This window comes from Salmo salar, chromosome ssa18 (assembly GCF_905237065.1).
Source record: "Salmo salar chromosome ssa18, Ssal_v3.1, whole genome shotgun sequence".
Lineage (NCBI taxonomy): Eukaryota > Metazoa > Chordata > Actinopteri > Salmoniformes > Salmonidae > Salmo > Salmo salar.
In genome coordinates, this window is record NC_059459.1 from 68,724,980 (window position 1) to 68,751,935 (window position 26,956).

Below are 26,956 nucleotides of genomic sequence, written 5' to 3' on the forward strand. Positions count from 1 at the left end.
AAATACGAGCCTTAGGTCATTAATATGGTCAAATCCGGAAACGATCATTTCAAAAACAAAACGTTTATTCTTTCAGTGAAATATGGAACCGTTCCGTATTTTATCTAACGGGTGGCAACCCTAAGTCTAAATATTGCTGTTACATTGCACAACCTTCAATGTTATGTCTTAATTATGTACAATTCTGGCAAATTAATTTACGGTCTTTGTTAGATAGAAATGGTCTTCACACAGTTCGCAACAAGCCAGGTGACCCAAACTGCTGCATACTGTATACCCTGACTCTGCTTGCACTGAACGCAAGAGAAGTGACACAATTTCCCTAGTTAAAAGAAATTCATGTTAGCAGGCAATATTAACTAAATATGCAGGTTTTGAAATATATACTTGTGTATTGATTTTAAGAAAGGCGTTGATGTTTATGGTTAGGTACATTGGTGAAACAACAGTGCTTTTTTCGCGAATGCCCTTGTTAAATCATCACCCGTTTGGTGAAGTAGGCTGTGATTCAATGATAAATTAACAGGCATCGATTATATGCAATGCAGGACAAGCTAGATAAACTAGTAATATCATCAACCATGTGTAGTTAACTAGTGATTATGTTAAGATTGTTTTTTATAAGATAAGTTTAATGCTAGCTAGCAACTTACCTTGGCTCCTTGCTGCACTCATGTAACAGGTAGTCAGACTGCCACGCAGTCTCCTCGTGGAGTGCAATGTAATCGGCCATACGATTATGGCCGATTATTGTGTCCAAAAATGGCGATAACCGATTGTTATGAAAACTTGAAATCGGCCCTAATTAATCGGCCATTCCGATTAATCGGCCAACCTCTATTTACAACAGTGATAACATTTGATAACAATTGATTGATAACAATAACCTAACAACCTAACTAATAAAGCCTGATATTGAACAAGCTATTTTGCAAACATTTCAATGCTGAAGGTGACGCGCAGCCTACCTGCTATTGGACAGGCGTGCAAAGCAGTGCATTGTGCAGTTTGACTAGGCTACTGACATTGCCTGGGTTGTTTGGCATGAAAAATGGCTTGTTGATCAATGACTGTCACAGTTACATGTTTAGTTCGACAAAATATGAGGTATTTTCATAAGGTAACAAGAAAGTAATATGAGCAACAACAAAATTGTGAACCCGGCAATTCGGAACATTTGAATACATTTTCTGACTGATGCACGCTATTGGATTGGTTTGGTCTCCTGCCACAAGATGCACTCACATCTTAAACATTTGAACCAGGGACTGATATGATCGGTGAATCTTTACATCCCTAACAGTGAATGATTTTTAGAGCAGATGGTATTAAACTGCAGCAAAGCCTATGTATATTTGGCTTTTGGCTACATAAGAGAAAATGCACTGCGGTTTTTTATCTTACAGTAACGTTATAATATGCTATTCAGTTCTGTTATGTTATGTACAATACTATTATTATGAGATTTACAGAAAGATAAAAAATGTTTACAGTGCAGAAACACTCCCGTTGCCAGCTCACTTCTAGACAGATTTTTCCTGTCAGACACGAGAGATATGACCTGGCAACCCTCTAGTTGCTGGCTCACCGCTCTAACCGCTAGGCTACCTGCCGTCAAAAGCATGGTTCTACTGGGGCTCGAACCCAGGACCTTCTGCGTGTAAAGCAGACGTGATAACCACTACACTATGGAACCATGTAGATAAACCACCACGCACAGTATGGAATCATATTACACATCCTTTATGCTTCAAAGTAGTACGCCAATTGTCTATATGTGATATGGATTTTGTTGATGTTTGGTGTGATGGTGATGTTGACTTGAAGCGCTTTTATCATAATCAGTGGTGGAAAAAGTACCCAGTCGTCATACTTGAGTAAAAGTAAAGATACCTTAAATAGAACATGGCTCAAGTAAAAGTGAGAGTCACCCAGTAAAATATTACTTGAGTAAAAGTCTAAAAGTATTTGGTTTTAAATATACTTAAGTATCAAAAGTAAATGTAATTGCTAAAATATACTTAAGTATTCAAAATATAAATAATTTCAAATTCCTTATATTTTAAGCAAACAAGATCGCAATTTTTGTTTTTTTTTGAAATATATAAAAGCCTCAACCTTTTTTTTCTATCTCTGACATCTGTTAAAGGCCAAGAGCAGAGACGCGTTGTTAAACAATATAGAATAATAATAATTATTATTATTAACAACTCCTGCTGTCCTCCAAAAGTAGCTGATTCTCATCCTCACTTCAGCTACACGTAAAGTGGCCACAAAGTGGCGACATCATAACATGAATGTATCCTAGTGGTGAGTGAAAGGAGAAAAACCCCTGAAACGTACTCAGTTATCGACCAAAACGTCTGTGACATTTCTTACTGTAGATATGCCTTATGTGAGTTGAACATTTGATTGTTTACACGAACATAAACAACATTGCCAAACGCTGTAATTTAGATCCGGATATCTCCAGAATTGGATAATAGTAAATCACGTAACCAAGGCGGAAGTTGGTGGTAGAAATTAATCCAACGAAAGGGGGAGTGGTTTCCACTAAATAACCCAGCCACAAAGTGAAATTCCTCAGCCACAAACTCAAAATTGGTTACACAAATGAGATTTCTGGTCTTATTTTAAAGTTATACATACAATTAGGGTTACGGTTATATTCAAAATCAGATTTTAAGAAGATAAATTGTAGAAATAGGCGAGTAAGGACTTTGTGGCTGTGCTAACTAGTGGTGACCAAGGGGGAGTGGGTGCGTACCTACGGTGGGTGTTCATTCTGCTGTTTATTCCTTTTCTGAGGACCCATATGCCTTTGCCTATCCTTGATTTGGATACAACCGACAACCTGGTTGGAGCGTGTGCATTTAGCCTCAATTGCAAGAAAGGTGAGTTCTTGGTGAGCGAAATAAGGTCAGAAATATTTCCATGCTGTTTGCTGCAGTTGCCGGAGCGTTAAGCACAGTTTTAACTTTGTGTTATTGTACTGCGAGGGCAACGAGGCAGTAAGTGTCGAGACAAGCAGGTTCAAACTCGTTACAGGACGTAGCCGTATATTTTCAAAATATTATACTATAGACTAAACTTGGCAGAAATGCGAGGTTTTTACTGTTGCACTTAAGTCAATTTACATTTAACGTAATTTAGCAACGTAAATCTACCAAATGGATCAGGTAACTAGTAACGTTAGACTGAACTAATTTCAAGTGAGAGACAGTCTTAATAGAATCCACAGTAGAGTCACTGGTAGCATGAGTGATTTGTTCCTGCCCCCAACTGAGACAGTTTACTATAGCCCAGAGCAGGATTCCCCAAACTCGGTTCTGGTACCCTCCAAGTGCATGTTTTGCCTTTGCACTACACAGCTGATTCAAATAATCAACGTGATGATGAGTTGGTTATTTGAATCAGCTGTGTAGTACTAGAGCAAAAAATCTACTTGAACCTAGGGGGTCTACAGTAAGCTGTCTCAGTTGGCATATGGCATGCTTAGTGACATGCTATGTCCACTGCAGAATGTGATATTGAGTGCAGCTTGCACTGTATCTCTCTCATTCTGATATTGGTTTGAATAGAATACAGTATTAGTAGTTCATTCTATGAACGCATTCACATTTTTACATAAATGTATAGGCTACCATATGTAAGTGTTGTGTTTTCCTTAACCTTTACATCAGCCAAGCCCAGGGGTAGGTAGGCAGGCATCCCTGTTCCTGGAGTACCGCAGGTACTAATCCGGACGCTTATAAGAAATCCTGCTAAGCCCTCAGACGAACCATCAAACAGACAAAGCGGCAATACAGGACCAATATCGAATCCTACTACACTGGCTCGGATGCTCATCGGACATGGCAGGGCTTGCAAACTTTCACGGATTACAAAGGGGAAACCCAGTCACGAGCTGTCCAGTGTCTATCAAGTCTATCAAACGAGCTAAATACCTACTATGCTCGCTTCGAGTCAAGCAACATTGAACCATGCATGAGATCACCAACTGTTCCGGGTGACTGTGTGATGACTCTATCTGTAGCCTGACCCAGTCTCTAATACCTACATGTTTCAAGCAGACCACCATAGTCCCTGTGCCCAAGAATGCCAAGGTAACCTGTCTAAATGACTATCGCCCCGTAGCATGCACATCTGTAGCCATGAAATGCTTTGAAAGGCTGGTCATGGCTCACATCAACACCATTATCCCAGACAATCTGGACCCATTCCAATTCACATACAGCCCCAACAGATCATAGATGATGCACTGCCCTTTCCCACCTGGACAAACGGAACACCTATGTGAGAATGTTGTTCATTGACTACAGCTCAGCGTTCAACGCCATGGTGCCCTCCAAGCTCATCACTAAGCTAAGGAGCCTGGGACTGAACACCTCCCTCGGCAACTAGATCCTGGACTTCCTGACAGGCCGTCCCCAGGTGGTGACGGAAGGCAACCACACATCCTCCTTGCTGACCCTCAACACGGGGGCCCCTCAGGGGTGCGTGCTTAGTTCCCTCCTGTACTCCCTGTTCACCCACGACTGCATGGCCTCGCACGTTTCCAACACTTAAGTTTGCAGACGACACGACGGTGGTAGGCTTGACCACTGATGATGATGAGACGTCTACAGCACTGCGGTTCGACGTCGTAACTGACTTCAGTGGGCAAATTCTCACCTTCACTGGCATGCTGGAGAAGTGTATGCTTCACTGATGAATCCCGGTTTCAACTGAACCGGGCAGATGGCAGACAGCCTGTGGGCGAGCAGTTTGCTGATGTCAACGTTGTGAATAGTGCCCCATGGTGGGGTTAGGGTATGGGCAGGCATAAGCTATGAACAACGAACACAATTGTATTTTATCGAGGGCAATTTGAATGCACAGAGATACCGAGATGAGATCCTGAGGACCATTGTCGTGCCATTCACCTGTCGCCATCACCTCATGTTTCAGCATGATAATGTACGGCCCCATATCACAAGGATCTGTACACAATTCCTGGAAACTGAAAATGTCCCCGTTTTTTTTCCATGGCCTGCATACTCACCAGACATGTCACCCATTGAGCTTGTTTGGGATGCTCTGGATTGACATGTACAACAGCGTGTTCCAGTTCCCGCCAATATCCAGCAACTTCACACAGCCATTGAAGAGGAGTGGTACAACATTCCACAGGCCATAGTCAACAGCCTGATCAAGTCTGCGAAGATGTGTCGCGCTGCATGAGGAAAATGCTGGTCACACCACATACTGACTGGTTTTCTGATCCACGCCCCTACTTTTTGTTTTGTTTTAAGGTATCTGTGACCAACCGATACATATCTTTATACCCAGTCGTGAAATCCATTGATTAGGGTCTAATGAATACATTTGAATTGACTGATTTCCTTTTATGAACTGTAAAATCTTTGTTGCATGTTGGGTTTATAATTTAAAAAAAAAAATCTATTAATTAAGCCGACCTGAACCACACCATGCTGGCTCTGTTTTCCTGTCACATTGCACGCTTCCAGCAGCTTTGGTGGATGTGTAACCAGGCCAGCCCAGTATAGCTTGGTTCAGCCCTATAGTGCAATTCAGGCATGAGTTAAGAAACAAGGCAATCTATGTGTGCAAGCGTTTCTGTCAATGGACATGTCATATTTTTAATCACCTCCCTCTAGGATGCTTCTTCCTTCTTTGCAGTAGAAAAGGAGGTAGTGTGTCTTTCCCAGGCTTTTTGAACCTATAGACAACTGGGTTCAAACCTAAAGGGGTTCTAGGGGTCCTTTGATCTCCTGCGAGGGAGTTGTTCTTACTCACTGTTCCAAATGTTTAAATGTGTCAGGGAGTAGAAGTCCTCTTGGAATGTATCAGGCCTCTGTTGCTGTGGTAAAATAACTTGGCTAAAAGACATGGTAAAACCCTGTCTGTCTATAGCAAACAAAATGTTCGCTGCAGTAGATCACTTACATAATCCATTATTCAATTCTTCTTTACAGTGCCTTCAGAAATTATTCATACCCTTTGACTTTTTCCACATTTTGTTACAATATGGCATTCTAAAATGGATTTAAAAAAACATGTCCTCAGCAATCTAAACACAATACCGCATAATGACAAAGCAAAAACAGGTTTTTAGAAAATGTTGATAATACTTATTTACGTAAGTATTCATACCCTTTGCTATGAGACTTAATTAAGCTCAGGTGCATCCTGTTTCCATTGATTATCCTTGATGTTTCTACAATCTGGAGTCAACCTGTGGTATATGAGGTCCCACAGTTGACAGTGCATTTCAGAGCAAAAACCAAGCCATATGGTTGAAGAATTGTCCGTAGAGATCCGAGAGAGTATTGTGTCGAGGTGCAGATCTGGGGAAGGGTACCAAAAAATGTCTGCAGCATTGAAGGTTCCCAAGCACAGTGGCCTCCATTTTTAAATTGTAGAAGTTTGGAACCACAAAGACTTTTCCTAGAGCTGGCCGCCTGGCCAAACTGAGCAATCAGAGGAGAAGGGCCTTGGTCAGGGAGGTGAACAAAATCCCGACTGGTCCGAGCTCCAGAATTCCTCTGTATAGATGGGAGAACCTTCCAGAAGGACAACCATCTCTGCAGCACTCCACCAATCAGGCCTTTATGGTAGAGTGGCCAGATGGAAGCCACTCCTCAGTAAAAGGCACAACAGCCCGCTTGGAGTTTTAAAAGGCACAACAGCCCGCTTGGAGTTTGCCAAAAGGCACCTCTGGTCTGATAAAACCAAGATAAGATTAGCCTGAACTCTTTGGCCTGAATGCCAAGTAAAAGCTGGCACCATCCCTACGGTGAAGCATGGTGGTGCCAGCATCACGCTGTGGGGATGTTTTTCAGGGACTGGGAGACTAGTCAGGATCGAGGGAAAGATGAACGGAGCAAAGTACAGAGATCCTTGATGAAAACCTGCTCCAGAGCTCTCAGGACCTCAGACTGGGGCAAAGGTTCACCTTCCAACAGGACAACGACAACGAAGCACACAGCCAAGACAAGGCAGGAGTGGCTTCGGGACAAGTTTCTGAATGTTCTTGAGTGTCCCAGCCACAGCCCGGACTTGAACCCGATCTAACATTTCTGGAGAGACCTGAAAATAGCTGTGCAGCAACGCTCCCCATCCAACCTGACAGAGCTTGAGAGGTTCTGCTGAGAAGAATGGGAGAAACTCCCCAAATACAGGTGTGCCAAGCTTATAACATCATACCCAAGAAGACTCGAGGCTGTAATCGTTGCCAAAGGTGCTCAACAAAGTACTGAGTAAAGGGTCTGAATAATTATGTAAATGTGATATTTCAGTTTTTTATGTTTAAATTGGCAAACATTTCTAAATCTGTTTTTGCTTTGTCATTATGGGGTATTGGGTTTAAAAGGGGGGGGACAGTTGAATCAATTTTAGAACCTGACAAAGTGTGGAAAAGGGCAAAGGGTCTGAATACTTTCCGAAGGCATGGTATACAGTGAGGGAAAAAAGTATTTGATCCCCTGCTGATTTTTGTACGTTTGCCCACTGACAAAGAAATGATTAGTCTATAATTTTAATGGTAGATTTATTTGAACAGTGAGAGACAGAATAACAACAATAAAATCCAGAAAAATGCATGTCAAAAATTTTATAAATTGATTTGCATTTTAATGAGGGAAATAAGTATTTGACCCCCCTCTTAATCAGAAAGATGTCTGGCTCCCAGGTGTCTTTTATACAGGTAACGAGCTGAGATTAGGAGCACACTCTTAAAGGGAGTGCTCCTAATCTGTTTGTTACCTGTATAAAAGACACCTGTCCACAGAAGCAATCAATCAATCAGATTCCAAACTCTCCACCATGGCCAAGACCAAAGAGCTCTCCAAGGATGTCAGGGACAAGATTGTAGACCTACACAAGGTAGAAATGGGCTAAAAGACCATCGCCAAGCAGCTTGGTGAGAAGGTGACAACAGTTGGTGCGACTATTCGCAAATGGAGGAAATACAAAATAACTATCAATCTCCCTCGGCCTGGGGCTCCATGCAAGATCTCACCTCGTGGAGTTGCAATGATCATGAGAACGGTGAGGAATCAGCCCAGACTACACGGGAGGATCTTGTTAATGATCTCAAGGCAGCTGGGACCATAGTCACCAAGAAAACAATTGGTAACACACTACGCCGTGAAGGACTGAAATCCTGCAGCACCCGCAAGGTCCCCCAGCTCAGGAAAGCACATACATGCCCGTCTGAAGTTTGCCAATGAACATCTGAATGATTCAGAGGACAACTGGGTGAAAGTGTTGTGGTCAGATGAGACCAAAATGGAGCTCTTTGGCATCAACTCAACTCGCCGTGTTTGGAGGAGGAGGAATGCTGCCTATGACCCCAAAAACACCATCCCCACCATCAAACATGGAGGTGGAAACATTATGCTTTGGAGGTGTTTTTCGGCTAAGGGGACAGGACAACTTCACCGCATCAAAGGGACGATGGATGGGGCCATGTACCGTCAAATCTTGGGTGAGATCCTCCTTCCCTCAGCCGGGTCATTGAAAATGGGTCGTGGATGGGTATTCCAGCATGACAATGACCCAAAACACACGGCCAAGGCAACAAAGGAGTGGCTCAAGAAGAAGCACATTAAGGTCCTGGAGTGGCCTAGCCAGTTTCCAGACCTTAATCCCATAGAAAATCTGTGGAGGGAGCTGAAGGTTCGAGTTGCCAAACGTCAGCCTCGAAACCTTAATGACTTGGAGAAGATCTGCAAAGAGGAGTGGGACAAAATCCCTCCTGAGATGTGTGCAAACCTGGTGGCCAACTACAAGAAACGTCTGACCTCTGTGATTGCCAACAAGGGTTTTGCCACCAAGTACTAAGTAATGTTTTGCAGAGGGGTCAAATACTATTTCCCTCATTAAAATGCTTATCAATTTATAACATTTTTGACAAGTGTTTTTTTCTGGATTTTTTTGTTGTTATTCTCTCTCACTGTTCAAATAAATCTACAATTAAAATTATAGACCGATTAATTTCTTTGTCAGTGGGCAAACATACGAAATCAGCAGGGGATCAAATACTTGTTTCCCTCACTGTAAAAGATCAATGTATTTTTTTGGGGTCTTTGGATCTTGTCTCATCGCTGCAACTCCCCAATAAGCTTGGGAAGCGAAGGTCGAGTCATGCATCCTCCGAAGCATGACCCGCCAAACCGCGCTTCTTAACACCCGCCCGCTTAACCCGGAAGCCAGCTGCAACAATGTGTCGGAGGAAACACCGTCCACCTAACGACCGAGGACAGCCTGCAGGCCCCCAGCCCACCACAAGGTCGCTGGAGTGCGATGAGCCAAGTAAAGCCACCCCCCCAGTCAAACCCTCCCTTAACCCGGACGATGCAGGGCCAATTGTGCGCCGCCCTATGGGACTCCCGATCACGGCCAGTTGTGATACAGCCTGGGATCGGACCGGGGTCTGTAGTGACGCCTCTAGCACTGCAAGTCAGTACCTTAGACCGAAGCACCACTCGGGAGGCCCCGGCACAATTTAGTTTCTTTTTTTTGAAGGTGAATCGTAAATAAGCACATATTTTGGTACTCTTCCAATTGTGGCCACGTCCAAGGTACAATAGCTACTGACTGGACTGAACAGGCAAAAGCAATATGATGAATCACCCAACTTGCAACTTTTCATTGGTCACCTATCCAGTCTTTTCAGGCCAGTGGTTTCAGTCAGTCAGAGGAACTTGTCATTTTTCTTAGTATGACCCTCACCTGACGATATTGGAATCACTAGGAGTGCTGCATCTTTCAACAACCTTTTTAAGATGCCTCCCTTGATTTTTGTTAAGGTTATATTTCATCCTTTCTTTTACAGAAACCTGTGAGTGTCCCTGTTTTTTAAATATTTTTTTTAAATAAACATCTGACACCTTGGTTTTAATTTAATCCTCTTTTGAATGTTTGTTTTTCTTTCATTTAAGTCAGTCGGGAGCCTGCGCTCTGCCTTGGCGATAGTCTGGCACACACAGCTGGGTGCCGTTGTTTGAACAGAGTTAGTAACCTGAGGCTAGGATTTATTAAAGACAAATACCAGCTTGTCTTTCAGAAGTATTTATTTCCTGATTTCATTACGGTTGTGACTTTCTCCTTTCTTTAGCTTTAAGCTCTTTCCTAGTTGCCCTCCCCTCGTTTGTTAATCCTTTATCATTGAAACCTCTTCTTTATTCTCTCTTGTTTCTCTCCCTCTCTCATGTCTCAGGGTCGTTTTGTGGCTTGGCCATAGAGATGACCAGGCTGTGACGGGTGGGTTTTCTCTCTGTCTGTGGACCAACCCTGGCATGGCTACTGCTAGGAAGAGTAAGTACCCTTTTTCTATTATATTGTTGTATAGACTCTTGTCCCTTCTCTCCTGTTATGTGGTTTAAAATGCAATAATGGGTATTTCTAAAATGTCTTTCAATTCAAAACACAGTGCATCTCTCATATGTCTCAATGTGTTCAAGGTATGAAATTAGTTATTTTCAAATGCAATATCTTTTTGGGCATAGTTGTGGCCAATTTTTCAGTTGACAGATTCTTATAATTATGTTCTGGCCCCCTGACCATCCGCGCCGACCAAAAATTGGCTCACTGCTGAATCTAGTTGCCTACTCTTGCCAACGTCTTTCGGTGGCTAAAAACGCATATGGTTACAGAGCATTATGGGTACTGTAGTATATCATGCTTTATTACCTAAGCTTCTTCTTCTTCCACATGAACCCTGTCCAGAAACCACTCCTATAGCAGGGTCCCAAACTGGCAGCCTGCTGCCCGAATTTGGTCCGCGGATGGTTTTTAAATTTTCTTATCATTGTTGGACATAACAGTATTTTAACACCAGGAAATCAGCTCCAAATGATTTTATTCCCACGCATAGAGAGACACGTGATTGTATACAAATGTAAGCAAGGTTTGAAATGATTCTGTTTTAGTCAAACATTATATCTATTTGGGTTTCTTGCGGTCAATTTGCAGTCTACAATTATTTGTGATTATGTTCCGGCCCCCTGACCATCCGCTCAAGAAAAAATCGTTCCACGGCTGAATCTAGTTGATGATCCCTAACCTATAGCCTCCCAAGGGTTGGTAGACATTGTTGATGTCTGGATCAGGTTTCCATCAGTCTTCATAGAACTCTCCAGCCTCTCCCTCCTACTTTCACACCTCTCAAAGCCAGTGGCGGCAGGTAGCCTAGCGGTTAGAGCGTTGGTCCAGTAACCGGAAGGTGTCAAATCTTGTCTGCCCTAGTCCAAGGCACTAGACCCTAATTCCTCCAGGGTTGCTGTTGATAATGGCAGACCCTGGGCTGGGACCCCACTCTCTGAGGGTGTTTCAGGGAGAGTGGGATATGCTAGAAATCTCATTTCCAATTCACACGTGTATCACTTCACTCAAGTTTGCTATCAAACAGGGAGCCTACAAAAATAAGGCTTTCCTCTCTTCCTTTCTCTCTCCCCCACTCTTCCTCGCCTCTCTCCCCCTCCTCACTATGTTATAACATCACTACAGTATACAAATGCTTACTTAGTAAGTGTGTGTAATTTAAAGAAGAGATGGGTGGGAAGGGTACAGGAAACCCCATTGCAAGATGAGAATAAGACCTGGCAATCCAACCCCGACATGGCAATGTTTATGTATACAATGTCTTTGTTTACAATGCACACATACTACAGCTTATTCTCCTGAACTAGAAGCATCAATTCAGTCTTTGGAAGAATGCATTTTTAGGGGAAACATGGGCAAAAACACAATGTGGACTTGTTTGAATTGAGTCTGAAGTGTGTGTGACTCAGTGTGAACGAATATGTTGCACATGACAGATAAGCAGGAAGTGTTCAGGGAGCCTCATAGAAACACAGCAAGAGAACAGCACCTGGGAGACTGACTAAAAGTGACTCAACTCTTTTTTTTTTTTTTTTTCCCACTATCATTAATACGTCTCTTTTTCCCCCCCCAGTGGAGATTGGAGGCTTTGTTTCTGCACACAAAGCACTCTCCTCTCCCTGGGTCTTTGTTCTCACTTTAATTAGGCTGCTGAATGAGAGTGTAGATTTACATCTTGTTTTCACTTGAATGTATTTTTCATGTGTCTGGGATGTAGCCGCTTTCACAGGGAACGAGAGAGCAAAAGCGTGGGGTGTGTGTGTGTGTGTGTGTGTGTGTGTTTAATTTGGTCCTTGGGGAGAAAGAAAGAGAGCAAGGGGTGGAAGAGGGAACAGAACTTGGAGATACAAGCCTAATTGAGTCTGTTACCATGGTTATCAGACAAGTTAGTGATAGATCTTTGTTTAAAGTGTTGTGCAGTGCCGAGCACTGACCCGCCTGGGGGGACGGGACATGCAGAGAAAGAGACGCAGACAATAGACACGAGACAAAGATGGAGGGGATAGTGAAAGGACAGGTTAGAGAGGGAGAGAGCGAGGTAGACACAGTCATCTAATATACAACAGGGGCTAGGAGAGAAACGATGATCCAGACCGACAGATGTAGAGTGAGAGAGTGTGGAAAAAGATAGCAAAATTATGACTACCAGACAGAAGCCAGCTCCTGTACTATGGACTGCACTGTAGTCTATGTAACAGGCCTTGGATGTTCAGCAGCTAAGAGACCTGGGTTCAAATAGTGTGTATATGTTTGTTTTTGTTTTTTTCAAAACACTTCAGCCGCACTTGACTGAGTTTGCCTGGCACTATGGAATCAATGAAATAGTCTCAAAAGTACAAAGGGCTGCCCACCTGACTATAAAAAATAGGCTCAATCTAATGCTTCCAAGTATTTAAAAGAATACCAATACTATTTGAACCCAAGCCTGGTATCGAGCCAGCACAGTGTCCAGTTCACTGTCTGGGCTAGTGTCCAGAGAATGTGGATTAACGAACGGTCTTGTTTGAAAGGCTGTGGATCTCTCTCAGCATTGTCTGAATCCACAAATCCTCTCAACTAGTGTAGCATAGTAGGTAGTCTTCAGACTGGAGTGGACACAGATATACTCCGGCTCACATCAGGGCTCTAAAGTGTGATCAGATTGCGGCAGCGCTGTGCGGCTATGGAAAAAAAAAAAAAATCTCCCAGACTGTTGTTTCCGAGTGCCCTAGAGAAACAAGCGAGTGCAGATGTGGTTGCACCATTGCAATGAAAACGGATCTGACCCATATTACCAACGCGATATGGGTCAGATCTTTTGGTATTCAAAGTCGGTGTCGATGGGGTCGGCAAAATTAATTTATTTTATATACTGTACATTAGTTGTTGGAGTAAACTGAGAATATTGCCTGGCTAGCCATCCACATCGCTCAGGCCGACTGACTTTTCTTCTCCACGATGAGTCTGGATTTTCCTCCCTCCCCGGCGATGTCTTCGCGTTCTAGAAATTCTGGCCTAAATCTATGGCAAGTCTTGAAAATGGCTGTCTAGCAATGATAAACAACCAACTTCAAAAAGCTTAAAAATTTTTTAAAGAGTAATGGGCAAATATTGTACACTCCCGGTTTGCAGAGCTCTTAGACTTACCCAGAAAGACTCACAGCTGTGAATAGTGATTCTAGCATGTATTGAGGGGTTTGAATACTTATCTAATCAAGATCTATTAGTCTTTTCATTTCCATTTTAAAAAAGTTCACATTTTTCTTCCACTTTGACATTAGTATTTTGTGTAGATTGTTCACAGAATTGAAATTAAATCCATTTAAATCCCACTTTAACACAACAAAATGTAAGGAAAAAGGGGTGTGAATACTTTCTGAAGGCACTGGTATGCAACTGTAAAGTTGATTTAAGTTCAAGGTTTATATTTCCTCCTCATATCTTTTTTATATAATTTTAATCTAAACAGCCATACACTGCCTAATGAAATTCTGACTCACAATGTTATTAAATAAATACAATCACAGTGCCTGTGACTCCTAAACTCTTATCTTCTTGACCCAGATAGGATTAACCCAAGCAAGGCAATGGAAATAAATGCTGTAGATACACATCACTCTTTTTAAAGGGAAATCAACTAAGATAAAAATGTTGATGAATATGATGATACTGTGACAATGTATCCCAGAGGGAGAGTCAAGGTACAGCATTTCAAAAGATCAGTGATCTAATGTGTTCCACAAGGCATTCAAACAAACCTGGACTCTGTCCCAAATGGCACCCTATTCCTTATATAGTGCACTAGTTTTGACCAAAGCCATGAGAGACAGTGGTAGAGATCTATTATATCAGTATCTTCTATAATACAATTTTGTCTGTTCCTTCTTCAAATGTTGTGACAGGTGGTTTCCTTTTAAATGTCCAATTTATGAACGTTTAATGGACAATAAAGTTGTTTCTTATGACTGTAGGGCATTCTACAGTATTAGATAAGGGATAGGCCTTTTCTTTATTACTCTTTACCTCATATCAAATCCTCAATCTTCTTCCTGAAAAATGTGTTTTCCTTCCATGATTACAAATATATTTTGTTACTATTGCTTTTAAGAGTGATCACAGACATTTTGATGAGGCATTCAAGTGGCTGAAATTAAGTCGATTTACACTCAAAGTGCAAGATGCCATGTTCTTCTCCCTTTGATTTCTTTCCAGCTTATTTTTTGTGATTTTCTTAGATTTTTGTTGTTATAGCCACAAACCACTCATTGCTGAGTGTCACTGGCATAAGAATGTTGTTCCCATTGGAAACTGTTGTACCAGAGTCCCTTACCGTGTGTGTGTGTGTGTGTGTAACAATTAAGTTAGTTGCTCTCTCCCTCTTCAGGCTCCGCAGCGAAGGCGGGAGGTGTTGGTTTCTCAGAAGAGCCAGCCACCGCTGCCACCGGCACTCCGTCCCATGTCCACTTTGATGAGAAGCTCCACGACTCTGTCGTCATGGTGATCCCTCAGCCTGACGGGAACTTTATGGTCAAGGTGGGTTTGGGTTTTGGATTAACCTGTTATGGCTAGGGGGCAGTATTTTCACGGCTGGATAAAAAACGTACCCGATTTAATCTGGTTACTACTCCTGCCCAGTAACTAGAATATGCATATAATTATTGGCTTTGGATAGAAAACACCCTAAAGTTTCTAAAACTGTTTGAATGGTGTCTGTGAGTGGTGTCTGTGAGTATAACAGAAGTCATATGGCAGGCAAAAACCTGAGAAGATTTCATGCAGGAAGTGGCCTGTCTGACAAGGTGTCGTTCTTCTTGTCTCTGTTTATTGAAGAGTGAGGATCTTAGCTGTCCCGTGACACTTCCTACGGCTGCCATAGGCTCTCAGAAGGCGGAAAAATGCTGAATCGTGGCTTTGCAGGCTCTGGCTGAAAAAAAAGTAGCGTGTTTGGGTAGTGGCTGGTTACAGTACTGTGAGACTCAGGCTCGTGCCCGCGTCGACCGAAAGCTGTGTTTTCTTTCCTCTGTTTAGCTAAATGGACATTCCCGGTCGGAATATTATCGCTTTTTTACGAGAAAAATGGCATAAAAATGGATTTTAAACAGCGGTTGACATGCTTCGAAGTACGGTAATGGAATATTTAGATTTTTTTTGTCACGAATTGTGCCATGCGCGCGACCCTGATTTACCATTTCGGATAGTGTCTGGGACGCACGAACAAAACGCCGCTATTCGGATATAACGATGGATTATTTTGGACCAAACCAACATTTGTTATTGAAGTAGCAGTCCTGGGAGTGCATTCTGACGAAGACAACAAAAGGTAATCAAACTTTTATAATAGTAAATCTGATATTGGTGAGTGCTAAACTTGACGGGTGTCTAAATAGCTAGCCCGTGATGGCTGGGCTATGTACTTAGAATATTGCAAAATGTGCTTTCACCAAAAAGCTATTTTAAAATCGGACATATCAAGTGCATAGAGGAGTTCTGTATCTATAATTCTTAAAATAATTGTTATGCTTTTTGTGAACGTTTATCGTGAGTAATTTAGTAAATTGTTAGCAAATTCCCCGGAAGTTTGTGGGGGGTATGCTAGTTCTGAACGTCACATGCTAATGTAAAAAGCTGTTTTTTGATATAAATATGAACTTGATTGAACAAAACATGCATGTATTGTATAACATAATGTCCTAGGTGTGTCATCTGATGAAGATCATCAAAGGTTAGTGCTGCATTTAGCTGTCTTCTGGGTTTTTGTGACATTATATGCTAGCTTGAAAAATGGGTGTCTGATTATTTCTGGCTTGGTACTCTGCTGACATAATCTAATGTTTTGCTTTCGCTGTAAAGCCTTTTTGAAATCGGACAGTGTGGTTAGATAAAGGAGAGTCTTGTCTTTAAAATGGTGTAAAATAGTCATATGCTTGAAAAATTGAAGTTTTGGGATTTGAGGAATTTGTAATTCGCGCCACGCCTATCATTGGATATTGGAGCAGGTGTTCCGCTAGCGGAACGTCTAGATGTAAGAGGTTAAATAATTTAACGTCTGACATAAAAATGATCATAATACCCTACATAATACCCTACAATACTACACCGCTCGTGTCGCGTGTGCGAGCATTGCAAAATAAATGTAGAAATCTATATTATTCAATTATTGCACCCACACTGCTCGCGCGCGTCAGCGAGTGTCTGCGTTGCCAAGGGCTAAAATAAAGTCAGTTCTATTTGTGACGCTGAACGCGGTGCAAGTCTCGCCTCTCCCATCTCCTCATTGGTTTATAGAAGCAGGTACCCACGTGCCATCTCCTCATTGGTTATACCCATGTGGGTGAATGAAAGATGAACGAGTTCAGTGGCGGTAAGGCATCTAATTTATGAAAGTTGCCAATCGTAATATAAAGTCGAGAAGAAAAAGCCTGGAAGGAAGAGGGATGACTAGAAACGATTCGGTTGACCGTTTTATGTGTGGATTAATTGTCGGAGTAGAGGATCTTGTGCATTTCAGGTAATATAACCACTCGATGTTTATATCCCAGGACAAATTAGCTAGCAACAGCAAGCTAGCTAAATTGCAATAAATGTTTAATGCTTTTGGACCTGTCCCCAAATTAATGTAATTGGTTCAGAGTTTTTGATATTTTAACCTGCGTGTCGTGATCGTGTTTGGTGTGGGGGGGACAAAATATATTTATGCGCGATGGCGCACGTGCGCAGCCGGTTTGGGTTCCGTGTAAGAGTTATCAAAACGGCACACCCAGAGAGCTAGGATTCTCCTAAACTTTTCCCCTTAATCTCCAGTGGTCGCCCAGCCGTCGTTTTCTTGAAGTCAGTACAGTCAGTGTTGCCATTTTGAACTATGAGGTGAACCTTTTTTATAGGGTTGCAAAATTCCAGCAACTTTCAATAAATTCCCTGGTTTACTAGAAGTCTTTGTTGGAGGATTCTGGATTTCCTGCTTATTCTCTCCTTATTCCTTGAATCCTCCAACCAGGATTTTGGGATAACCAGGGAATTTATTAAAAGTTCCTGAATTTTGCATCCCTAAACCTGTATGACAACTAAGGGGAGGAGGCGAGTTTCTCTCTCATCTCTGCTAATCTCCTGTATCTGTTCTGAAGATTCAGTTACAACTATGCCAGTCCTCTCCCCTCCTGTTTACCAGAGGATGACTGTGGATCAGAGAACCCCCTGTACTCTTTGCAGCATAGCACTGTAGTCGTGGGCGTGTAGTGTGACTGTGCTGCGGTTCTGACGGCCCTTTGATTCTGCTGCCCCGGTGTGGGAAGTGAGGTCCACCAGACAGACGACAGCGGTGAATGTGCCGTGTGTCTGAAGTTCTCTGCTGCCTCCTTGGAACCACTGGGTTGCCATGGAAACAGGTGCCGGGTGGGGGTAACCTAACGTAGCCAGAGCCGCTCCTGGCAACGGGCTTGTTTAAATCAGATGTGGTGGGATGTAGTCAGTGTGTGGGATGGCTGGAGACAGACGGTATGCTGCAGAGCTATTCAATCAAAGCACTGGGTTTTTGTGTTTCTTTCGCGGTTTTCTCCCTCGTTGTTTGACACGGCCAGAGGGTCATGTGAGGCTAGTTTGACACGGCCAGAGGGTCATGTGAGGCTAGTTTGACACGGCCAGAGGGTCATGTGAGGCTAGTTTGACACGGCCAGAGGGTCATGTGAGGCTAGTTTGACACGGCCAGAGGGTCATGTGAGGCTAGTTTGACACGGCCAGAGGGTCATGTGAGGCTAGTTTGACACGGCCAGAGGGTCATGTGAGGCTAGTTTGACACGGCCAGAGGGTCATGTGAGGCTAGTTTGACACGGCCAGAGGGTCATGTGAGGCTAGTTTGACACGGCCAGAGGGTCATGTGAGGCTAGTTTGACACGGCCAGAGGGTCATGTGAGGCTAGTTTGACACGGCCAGAGGGTCATGTGAGGCTAGTTTGACACGGCCAGAGGGTCATGTGAGGCTAGTTTGACACGGCCAGAGGGTCATGTGAGGCTAGTTTGACACGGCCAGAGGGTCATGTGAGGCTAGTTTGACACGGCCAGAGGGTCATGTGAGGCTAGTTTGACACGGCCAGAGGGTCATGTGAGGCTAGTTTGACACGGCCAGAGGGTCATGTGAGGCTAGTTTGACACGGCCAGAGGGTCATGTGAGGCTAGTTTGACACGGCCAGAGGGTCATGTGAGGCTAGTTTGACACGGCCAGAGGGTCATGTGAGGCTAGTTTGACACGGCCAGAGGGTCATGTGAGGCTAGTTTGACACGGCCAGAGGGTTATCCTTTGGCCCCTTCATTTCGCTCGCTCGCTCTCCCTTTCTTTTGCTCTCGTTTTCTCTCTAAATCTTTTTCTTGCGCTCGCTCGCTCTCTCTCTCCCTCTATCTCTTCTCTTGCAGCTTTTTTGCTTGCTCTCCATCTCCCCCCATCATGCCCTTTTTCCATCTTCACACTTTTATTTATATATCTGTCAGGTTGGTTTCCTGAAGACCCAGCACAAGTATGAGATTGTCTTCACCCTCCCAGAGGTTCGATCACTGGGGAAGGACGCGGCTCCAGCTCCAGTACCCAACCCCCATATCCGCATCACCGATATCACTCCTGTACCAGAGGGTATGTCTGAGTCTTGCTCAACTCCGCCTCAGCCCTATTCTCTGTCCTCTCCTTCGACCTAACCCCAGTCCCAGCTACCTCACCCCAGCCCATGCTTCAGCCTTCATAGCCATCAGCCCCAGTTCCAGGTCATCGTATACAGCCTTTGCCCTATAGCGAGACCTACGCTACCATTCAAATGTTCGGGGTCACTTAGAAATGTCCTTGTTTTCGAAAGAAAAGCTCATGTTTTGTCCATTTTAAAATAACGACTGTGGGATGCTGGCCTTCCAGGCAGAGTTCCTCTGTCCAGTGTCTGTTCTTTTGCCCATCTTAATCTTTTCTTTTTATTGGCCAGTCTGAGATATGGCTTTTTCTTTGCAACTCTGCCTAGAAGGCCTCTTCACTGTTGACGTTGAGACTGGTGTTTTGCGGGTACTATTTAATGAAGCTGCCAGTTGAGGACTTGTGAGGCGTCTGTTTTCTCAAACTAGACACTCTAATGTACTTGTCCTCTTGCTCAGTTGTGCACCAGGGCCTCCCACTCCTCCTATTCTGGTTAGAGCCGGTTTGCGCTGTTCTGTGAAGGGAGTAGTAGACAGCGTTGTACGAGATCTTCAGTTTCTTGGCAACTCTCGCATAGAATAGCCTTAATTTCTCAGATCAAGAATAGACTGACGAGTTTCACAAGAAAGTTATTTGTTTCTAGCCATTTTGAGCCTGTAATCGAACCCACAAATGCTGATGCTCCAGATACTCAACTAGTCAGAAGGCCAGTTTTATTGCTTCTTTAATCAGGGAAACAGTTTTCAGCTGTGCCAACATAATTGCAAAAGGTTTTTCTAATGATCAATTAGTCTTTTAAAATGATAAACTTGGATTAGCTAACACAACATGCCATTGGAACACGGAGTGATGGTTGCTGATAATGGGCCTATGTAGATATTCCATAAAAAAATCTGCCGTTTCCAACTACAATAGTAATTTACAACATTTAACAATATCTACACTGTATTTCTGATCATTTTATGTTATTTTACTAGACAAAAAATGTGCTTTTTTTCAAAAACAAGGACATTTCTAAGTGACCCCAAACATTTGAACGGTAGTGTAATCCTAACCCTTTTTAAGTTCCACTGATTTTTGTCCAGTCTCCGGTTGACCAAACCTTCATCTCAGTCATGTTTTATAGTAGCTGTACATCTCAAATGTACAGGGAAGACTGAAAGTGTGTCGGTCCATGACAGAACCCGAATCAGGAAATGTTGAAATGTTTAACCGTTTTGCTAACATCCCTCAGGGAGTTTCTGGATTTCGTAATGAGGGTTATTACCACTCACTTCAACGCTTCAGTAGTTTGTTCTAGCGTTGAGCTGAGTGAGTTGCTCCATTCCATTACACCATCTGCTAGAAAACCGTGACCTTTTACTTTTATCCCTGTGACCTTTCTGTGACCACTTGGACTGTGTGTGTGTTATTTGTAGTGTTTGCCAGTTGTGTTAATGTGTTTGACCCCAGAGTTTTTCCACTCTGGTTGACATTTTGCTCCCCTGTGTGTGTGTGTGTGTGTGTGTGTGTTCCCTATCCTTCTGCCTTTTTGCCCTTCTTACCCCCCCTCCCTCTCCTCAGGTGGTCTGAGAGTGACATGTGAGTACATGGCCCACCAGGAGGGGGTGCTGTGTGAGGAGGTGATGCTGGTCAGTGAGAGCCAGGAGGATGTCTGCGTGGGGGTCAAGGTGCACGCCCGCGTCATGGGTAAGACCACAGAGGCCAGCTACATCATAACGCTGGAAGAGCATGATGCGCTCCTATTGATTTTTAAATGAGATCTACTGTTTTCTGGGTGCCCTAGGGTAGATCTAGTCTTACACCCATAACAAAACCAGTGGGGGCATTCCAGGTCGTCTTGTAATCATTAGTCCAACAAAAACAAGTCTCTATTGGACAAATTCGGGTAGCCCCCCCCCCTCCCCCTCCCCCCCTGTTTGGTTCCTAGTGAATACACCCCAGATCTCCCAATGCTTGGAGAAGTATAGATTGATCAATATGGAGATTCTGGGTTCGAGTCCAGGCTCTGTCGCTGCGACTGGGAGACCCATGGGGCGGCGCACAATTGGCCCAGCGTCGTCCGGGTTAGGGGTGGGTTTGGCCAGCAGGTGTGTCCATGTCCCATCGCGCACTAGCGACTCCTGTGGCTGGCCGGGCGCAGTGCACGCTGACACCAGTCGCAAGGTGTACAGTGTTTCCTCCGACACATTGGTGCGGCTGGCTTCCGGTTTAAGTGGGCATTGTCAAGAAGCAGTGCGGCTTGGTTGGGTCGTGTTTCGGAGGACGCACGGCTTGACCTTCGCCTCTCCCGAGTCCGTACAGGAGTTGCAGCGATGAGACAAGACAAGACTGCAACTACCAATTGGATACCACAAAATTGGGGAGTAAACAGTGTAATAAATTAGATTGATCAATATGAAACCATTGCATCACTTAACTTCCTTTCCAGTGTGATGCAGTGTACTGTTCCTAAAACTGATATTTTCTGATCAAAACAGATTGTGTTGTGGTATCATGCAGTATATGCTCTGTAGAGGTACAGGTAACTGCCAAAATAAAGGAAACAGAAACATAGTGTCTTAATAGGGTGTTGGGCCCCCACGAGCCAGAACAGCTTCAATGCGCCTTGGCATAGATTCTATAAGTGTTTGGAACTCTATTGGAGGGAGGCGACATCATTATTCCACGAGAAATTCCAGAATTTGGTGTTTTGTTGGTGGTAGAAAACACTGTCTCAGGCACCGCTCCAGAATCTCCCATAAGTGTTCAGTTGGTGACTGAGACGGCCATGACATATGATTTACATCGTTTTCATGCTCAACAAACCATTCAGTGACCACTAGTGCCCTGTGGATGGGGGCATTGTCGTCCGATGGGGGTATTGTCGTTATGGCCAAAATAATCGTCTGCCCAGCATTTTATACATGGTCCTAAGCATGATGGGATGTTAATTGCTTAGTTAACTCAGGAACCACACCTGTGTGGAAGCACTTGCTTTCAATACACTTTGTGTCCCTCATTTACTCGTGTTAACATTATTTTGGCAGTTACCTGTAGTTCCTTCATTATTAATACACAACAGTACTGAAAACCAACCGCCTCTTCTAATAGAATTTCTAGAAGTATTAGTTTAGTTCTGTTGTAGCCATCTTGTCATTGTCTTCTCAAAGCACAACAAGGCAATGCTGTAGTGTTGTTCACTTGAGTAACAAACAGTCTAGCACCTAGGAGACTGGTTGTGAGAATAGATGTCGTAGTGTGCAGCTGCCACCTGCTGGTGAGTGTGAACAGCATGGTTTACATGAAGAGCATCACTGATCACTGCGATGACGTGATCACCTGAATAAAACGAAATGAGTCCCGCATAAGTGGAGAGCTTATGATTTGGTAAAATTATTTTACTGTATCTCGTTCTCTCTTCCTGGCTCTTGAGTTGGAGCCATTTTCTGTCTGCAACCCACTGTGGCTGTACTTGGACTCCGACTGCTTTCACTGTCTGGAAGCTTTGAATAAATTGTGTCATGATGATTCACTTTGGAACCTAACACAAACCCTGTAATTAATTTCCTTTCAACAGGAAATGATTGTATATTTATATATTTATCTATCTGATTTCAGTCATTTATGTATTTTAAATTAGAATAGTGCAAAAAAAAACAACCAAAAGGACTGATTGACAGGCTATTTGTGTCAACTAGGGACAAAAACCACAGTGGTGATCCGAGCTTGAACATCTGTAGGCAGGCAGAGGACGGGAGGGGCTATAGTTGTATGAAAGGGTTCGTGGAGAGGCCGGGAAACAGATCAACCCACAGCTTAATCCCTAAGGCTTTACAGTCTCTCACTCACTCTCTACTTTACCACACTGTAATAGAGCGCACTGGCACTGGTTGGACGTTGTGGACTAAACCATTTCTGAGAGACAGCCTAATGTATTTTTTTTTCTCGCTCTGTCTCTTTCATTTTCTGTTGCTATCTCTCCCTCCTCTTTCTTTCTCTCTCCCTGTTTTCCAGACCGTCACCATGGTACACCCATGTTGTTGGAAGGAGTGCGTTGTGTGGGAGTGGAGCTGGAGTACGACTCTGAACAGAGTGACTGGCAAGGATTTGACTAAACCAGACAATGTGACACACACACACACACACACACACACACACACACACACACAAGACCATGCCACACGTATTCAAATACAACATCCACTGTACTTCAAACGGTACCTGACCATTTCAAGATGTTATGGTCTTAAAGGAGGATTCAATTATGAAATGGAAAGAAGTTATTTTAAGTAGTAGTCTGGGTTTTTAATTTTACATTCAGGTCATACTTGGCCGCTCAAACCTGAATTGCAGCACACAACGCATACAAGTAAACCAAAAAAATCTTACCTTACTTGAAAGGTAAAAGAAACAAGCATCAATACTTTTTTTTTTAAAGCAAGTCAAATGTGATCTGATCACTATTGAGCTTCCCTCAACTATACTGAACAAAATATAAACGTAACATTTAACAATTTCAGTTACAGTTCATATAAGGAAATCAGTCAATTGAAATAAATTCATTCGGCCCTAATCTATGGATTTCACATGACTAGAAATAAAGATATGCATCTGTTGGTCACAGATACCTTGTTTAATCAGCTTCTTGATATGCCACACCTGTAGGTGGATGGATTATTTTGGCAAAGGAGAAAATGCTCACTAGGGATGTAAACAAATTTGTGCACAAAATGTAAGCGAAATAAGGTTTTTGTGCGTCTGGAAAATTTCTGTGATCTTTTATTTCAGCTCATGAACCATGCGACCAATTTTATATGTTGTGTTTTTGATATTTTTGTTCAGTATAGTTAACATATCTGAAATGCATCTGTACGAAGTACTGTTAGTACTGCGATGACATGTTATCCAACTGCCCATGCCATTCCACTGCCTGCCATGCCCCCATGTTGTTTAGAATGTGTTTTCTGAGTAAACCTTTAGGGGGCAGCAAAGTTCATGTAATCAATCCAGCCCATTTCACCCAGCCTGACCTCAACTGTACCAATAGGGGGTGACAAAGACCACTAAAATGATCCCTCTCATCTGAATCCAAAGGTGTGGAGGGATTCAAAATGACTTACTTTAAGTAATGTTTTTTAAATTAAAGAATGATACGCTATTAATCAGTCGCAAGTGCCTACGTTGCTGTACAGCTTTTACCATCAACAACTGCCTTCTATCTATCTATCTATCTATCTATCTATCTATCTATCTATCTATCTATCTATCTATCTATCTATCTATCTATCTATCATCTCCCCTTCAGGAGTTAAAAGAGTATGGACTTGGGGTTTCAAGTGTATATTCAGTGCATTTAGAAAATATTAAAGATAGCTGCCATCGGTACCATTGGTAGTAAATCCACACTCAAATGAGATTGTCTTTAATATATTTGAGGCAACAAGGGGGAAAAAAATACTAAAATTTTGGTTGATTGCCCACCATGAATCTGCCAACAACTAGTAACTCTTACCCTTTATCTACCCCCAAAGCCCTCACCATCCTCTCTGATCACTCATACTCTCATTGCAACCTAATATTTTAGTAGTATAGCTAGTCACTGTTTACTGTCAATAGCTAGTCATTGTAAATCTAAATGTATATTCCGATCAAATAAGAATGTCAAGTATCTAGCATAAAACATATCCGTATTTCACATAGCTAAACGGACAAAGCCCTGTTTTTTTTGGTGTTAACTGTGTTCGGCCTTAATTGAGGAGAACCTGTATATCGTTTGTTTGTTTGTATAATAGGCTCTAATGTCTTAAAGTTATCCCTTGTTGTTATTGTGTCCATACTAAATCCATGCTCCAGGGTACGGGTCAATTCCATTTCGATTCAGGAAGTACATTTGAAATTCCAGTTCTTTTCATTTAGGAAAACGTGGAATTGGAATTCCGTTTACTTTCTGAGTTGACTGGAATGGAAATGTCCGGAACCCTGCCATGCTTCAAAGGTTAGTGAGACAGAGTGTGGATTCAGTTTGGATACAAGGCGATCTTGTCCTTTTGAGTAGAAAAGAGGGTGCACTATTGTTCATTCAGTCAGACTTATCAAAATAATATCCTCAGCCCACATTGTGATGGGCATCATAGCAGGTTTGGGGTCAATTCCATTTAAATTCCAGTCAATTCAGAAAGTAAACCAAAATCCAAATTGTCCTAATTGAAAAGCATTGAAGAGAATTGAAATTTCAGTGTACTTTCTGAATTGACTGAAATAAAAATGGAGTTGACCCCAGCTCTGGTTGTTAGGTCATTGTACTGAGGGGTTACTGTACTAGGGGGGTGTGGCATTTTGTCAGTCGATACACTATACAATACATGTTCCCTCATAGGTGTTTGCTACTATGGTCTCTGTTCGTTTCTTATGCCATAAAACAATGTTTAAGTGCTTATCAAGAAAAACTTCCAGAAGGACTGATTTGAGGTAGAAAGAAGTTGGCGCACTCAACAAAAAGCAGGGATGTATTTATCTTAGCTCACTTTAATCCACTGTATGGGATGTGAACAGGTGGATGTCAAGCTGACAAATCAATGTCAGATTTAAATTTGAAAAAATTGTTGAGTGCTCCAACTTCATTGTACCTCAAATTAGTCATTTTGGAAGTTTAAGCGCTTCTCATGATTTTTGTTATTGTTGTTGAGCACCCTCTCCTTTGTCTGCTGAAGTGTGAACGCCCACCTGGATTAATAAAGTTTGTATTTAATTGTGCTTTTTGTTTTACCATTGCGTAACTCAAGTGATTTTTCTGCTAGAGGCCAGTCCTTGCTGTTACATTGCTGTGTTCTGTTGGATGGAATGGAACTACAGGAACTACAGGACATAAAGCTCTGAGGTGTATGGTGTTTCACATGGGCTGCAGTGGGTATGCTATAGTGGGTAATATTGTTACAGAAACATATTAGGTGTAAAGTTGATTCCGACTGACCCTTTCTCTTAGACCCTTCATCTCTTTTTCACCTCCATTTCTCCCTTACTCTGTTTGTTCTTGTGTGTCCCTGGCTAAGTCCTAATCACAACACAACCTGCACTGCTGCTGTAAACCACAGATGAAAAGCCTGCAAACGGGTGCGTGTGTGAGAGAGAGCGCTCTTTGTTCCTCTACTATAAAAGCCTGGCCAGTGGTTCATGGCTGCTTGTGTTCTGGTTCCGACTCGACCGTAACTAGCAGCTGGAACTGAGACACGACTGATTCCATCCCCTGGAGATGAGTCTCCTTTTATGTTATTGTTGAATGACCAACCTGACTACCAATGACAGAGGTAGGTAACTACTCGAACATGTTTTAAATGCATTACTTCTCAATCCAGCATATGGGACAAGGGATTGTAAACATGATCTATGTACCTTCAGGTGACATGGGGCTAATGTTCCCTTAGCGTGCACACACACACACACAGTTCAGTCAGTCCCCTTAGTTGACATGGTCACAGAGAGCCCATTGTTTGTGTCCCCATGGCAGTTTTTTTTATTTATTACGGTTCTCGTTCCGGTTCCGTCTCCCCACCCAGCCGCCGTGGAACAGACGAGGCCAGTGTGATAGGAAACCAGGACGGAACTCGCTGTGCATTGTGGGTGGTGGAAGCAAAAGATCTCTAGAGGCTTTGTCCTGATTCTCCACCCTTCTCCCAAAGTGCGCACTTGCACACTCCCATCATGGATGTAAGTTAACAATGGTGGAAACTACCTCAACAATTCCTACACCAATTAAAAGCGTTTAAATCCACAAGGGTTAGTGAGCAAGTGTACACTTTGGGAGGAGGGTGGAGAATCGGGATGTAGCCTTTCTCTCCCTAGCACTGTTGTGTGCACTAGTTTTCACTGGGCACTGAGCAATTCATTAGCTCTCAACATTTTAGAGTGCTTTTAGAAAAATGATAAATTGGCCAAAATTATTGACAAT

The 26,956-nt window shown here is 42.9% G+C and overlaps 1 protein-coding gene and 1 non-coding gene across 2 annotated transcripts; one reads left to right on the forward strand and one right to left on the reverse strand.

Annotated features, from left to right (window-relative positions):
• Nucleotides 1-1,623: 1,623 nt before the first annotated feature.
• Nucleotides 1,624-1,696, reverse strand: trnav-uac (transfer RNA valine (anticodon UAC)). The gene has a single exon. It is a non-coding gene; the product is annotated as a tRNA-Val (tRNA).
• Nucleotides 1,697-2,583: 887 nt separating this feature from the next.
• Nucleotides 2,584-25,764, forward strand: LOC106577840 (UPF0687 protein C20orf27 homolog). Its single transcript, XM_014156204.2, has 6 exons — nucleotides 2,584-2,894; nucleotides 10,226-10,323; nucleotides 14,753-14,901; nucleotides 18,846-18,984; nucleotides 20,593-20,718; nucleotides 23,026-25,764. The coding sequence occupies exons 2-6, from the start codon at nucleotides 10,305-10,307 to the stop codon at nucleotides 23,124-23,126; spliced, it is 534 nt and encodes a 177-aa protein (XP_014011679.1). The 5' UTR covers nucleotides 2,584-2,894; nucleotides 10,226-10,304; the 3' UTR covers nucleotides 23,127-25,764.
• The last annotated feature ends 1,192 nt before the right edge of the window (nucleotides 25,765-26,956 follow it).

Coding starts and splice junctions, on each gene's coding strand:
- LOC106577840 (XM_014156204.2), top strand. Junction 14,902..18,845: donor ACGGGAACTTTATGGTCAAG/GTGGGTTTGGGT, acceptor TATATCTGTCAG/GTTGGTTTCCTGAAGACCCA. Junction 20,719..23,025: donor GGTGCACGCCCGCGTCATGG/GTAAGACCACAG, acceptor CCTGTTTTCCAG/ACCGTCACCATGGTACACCC.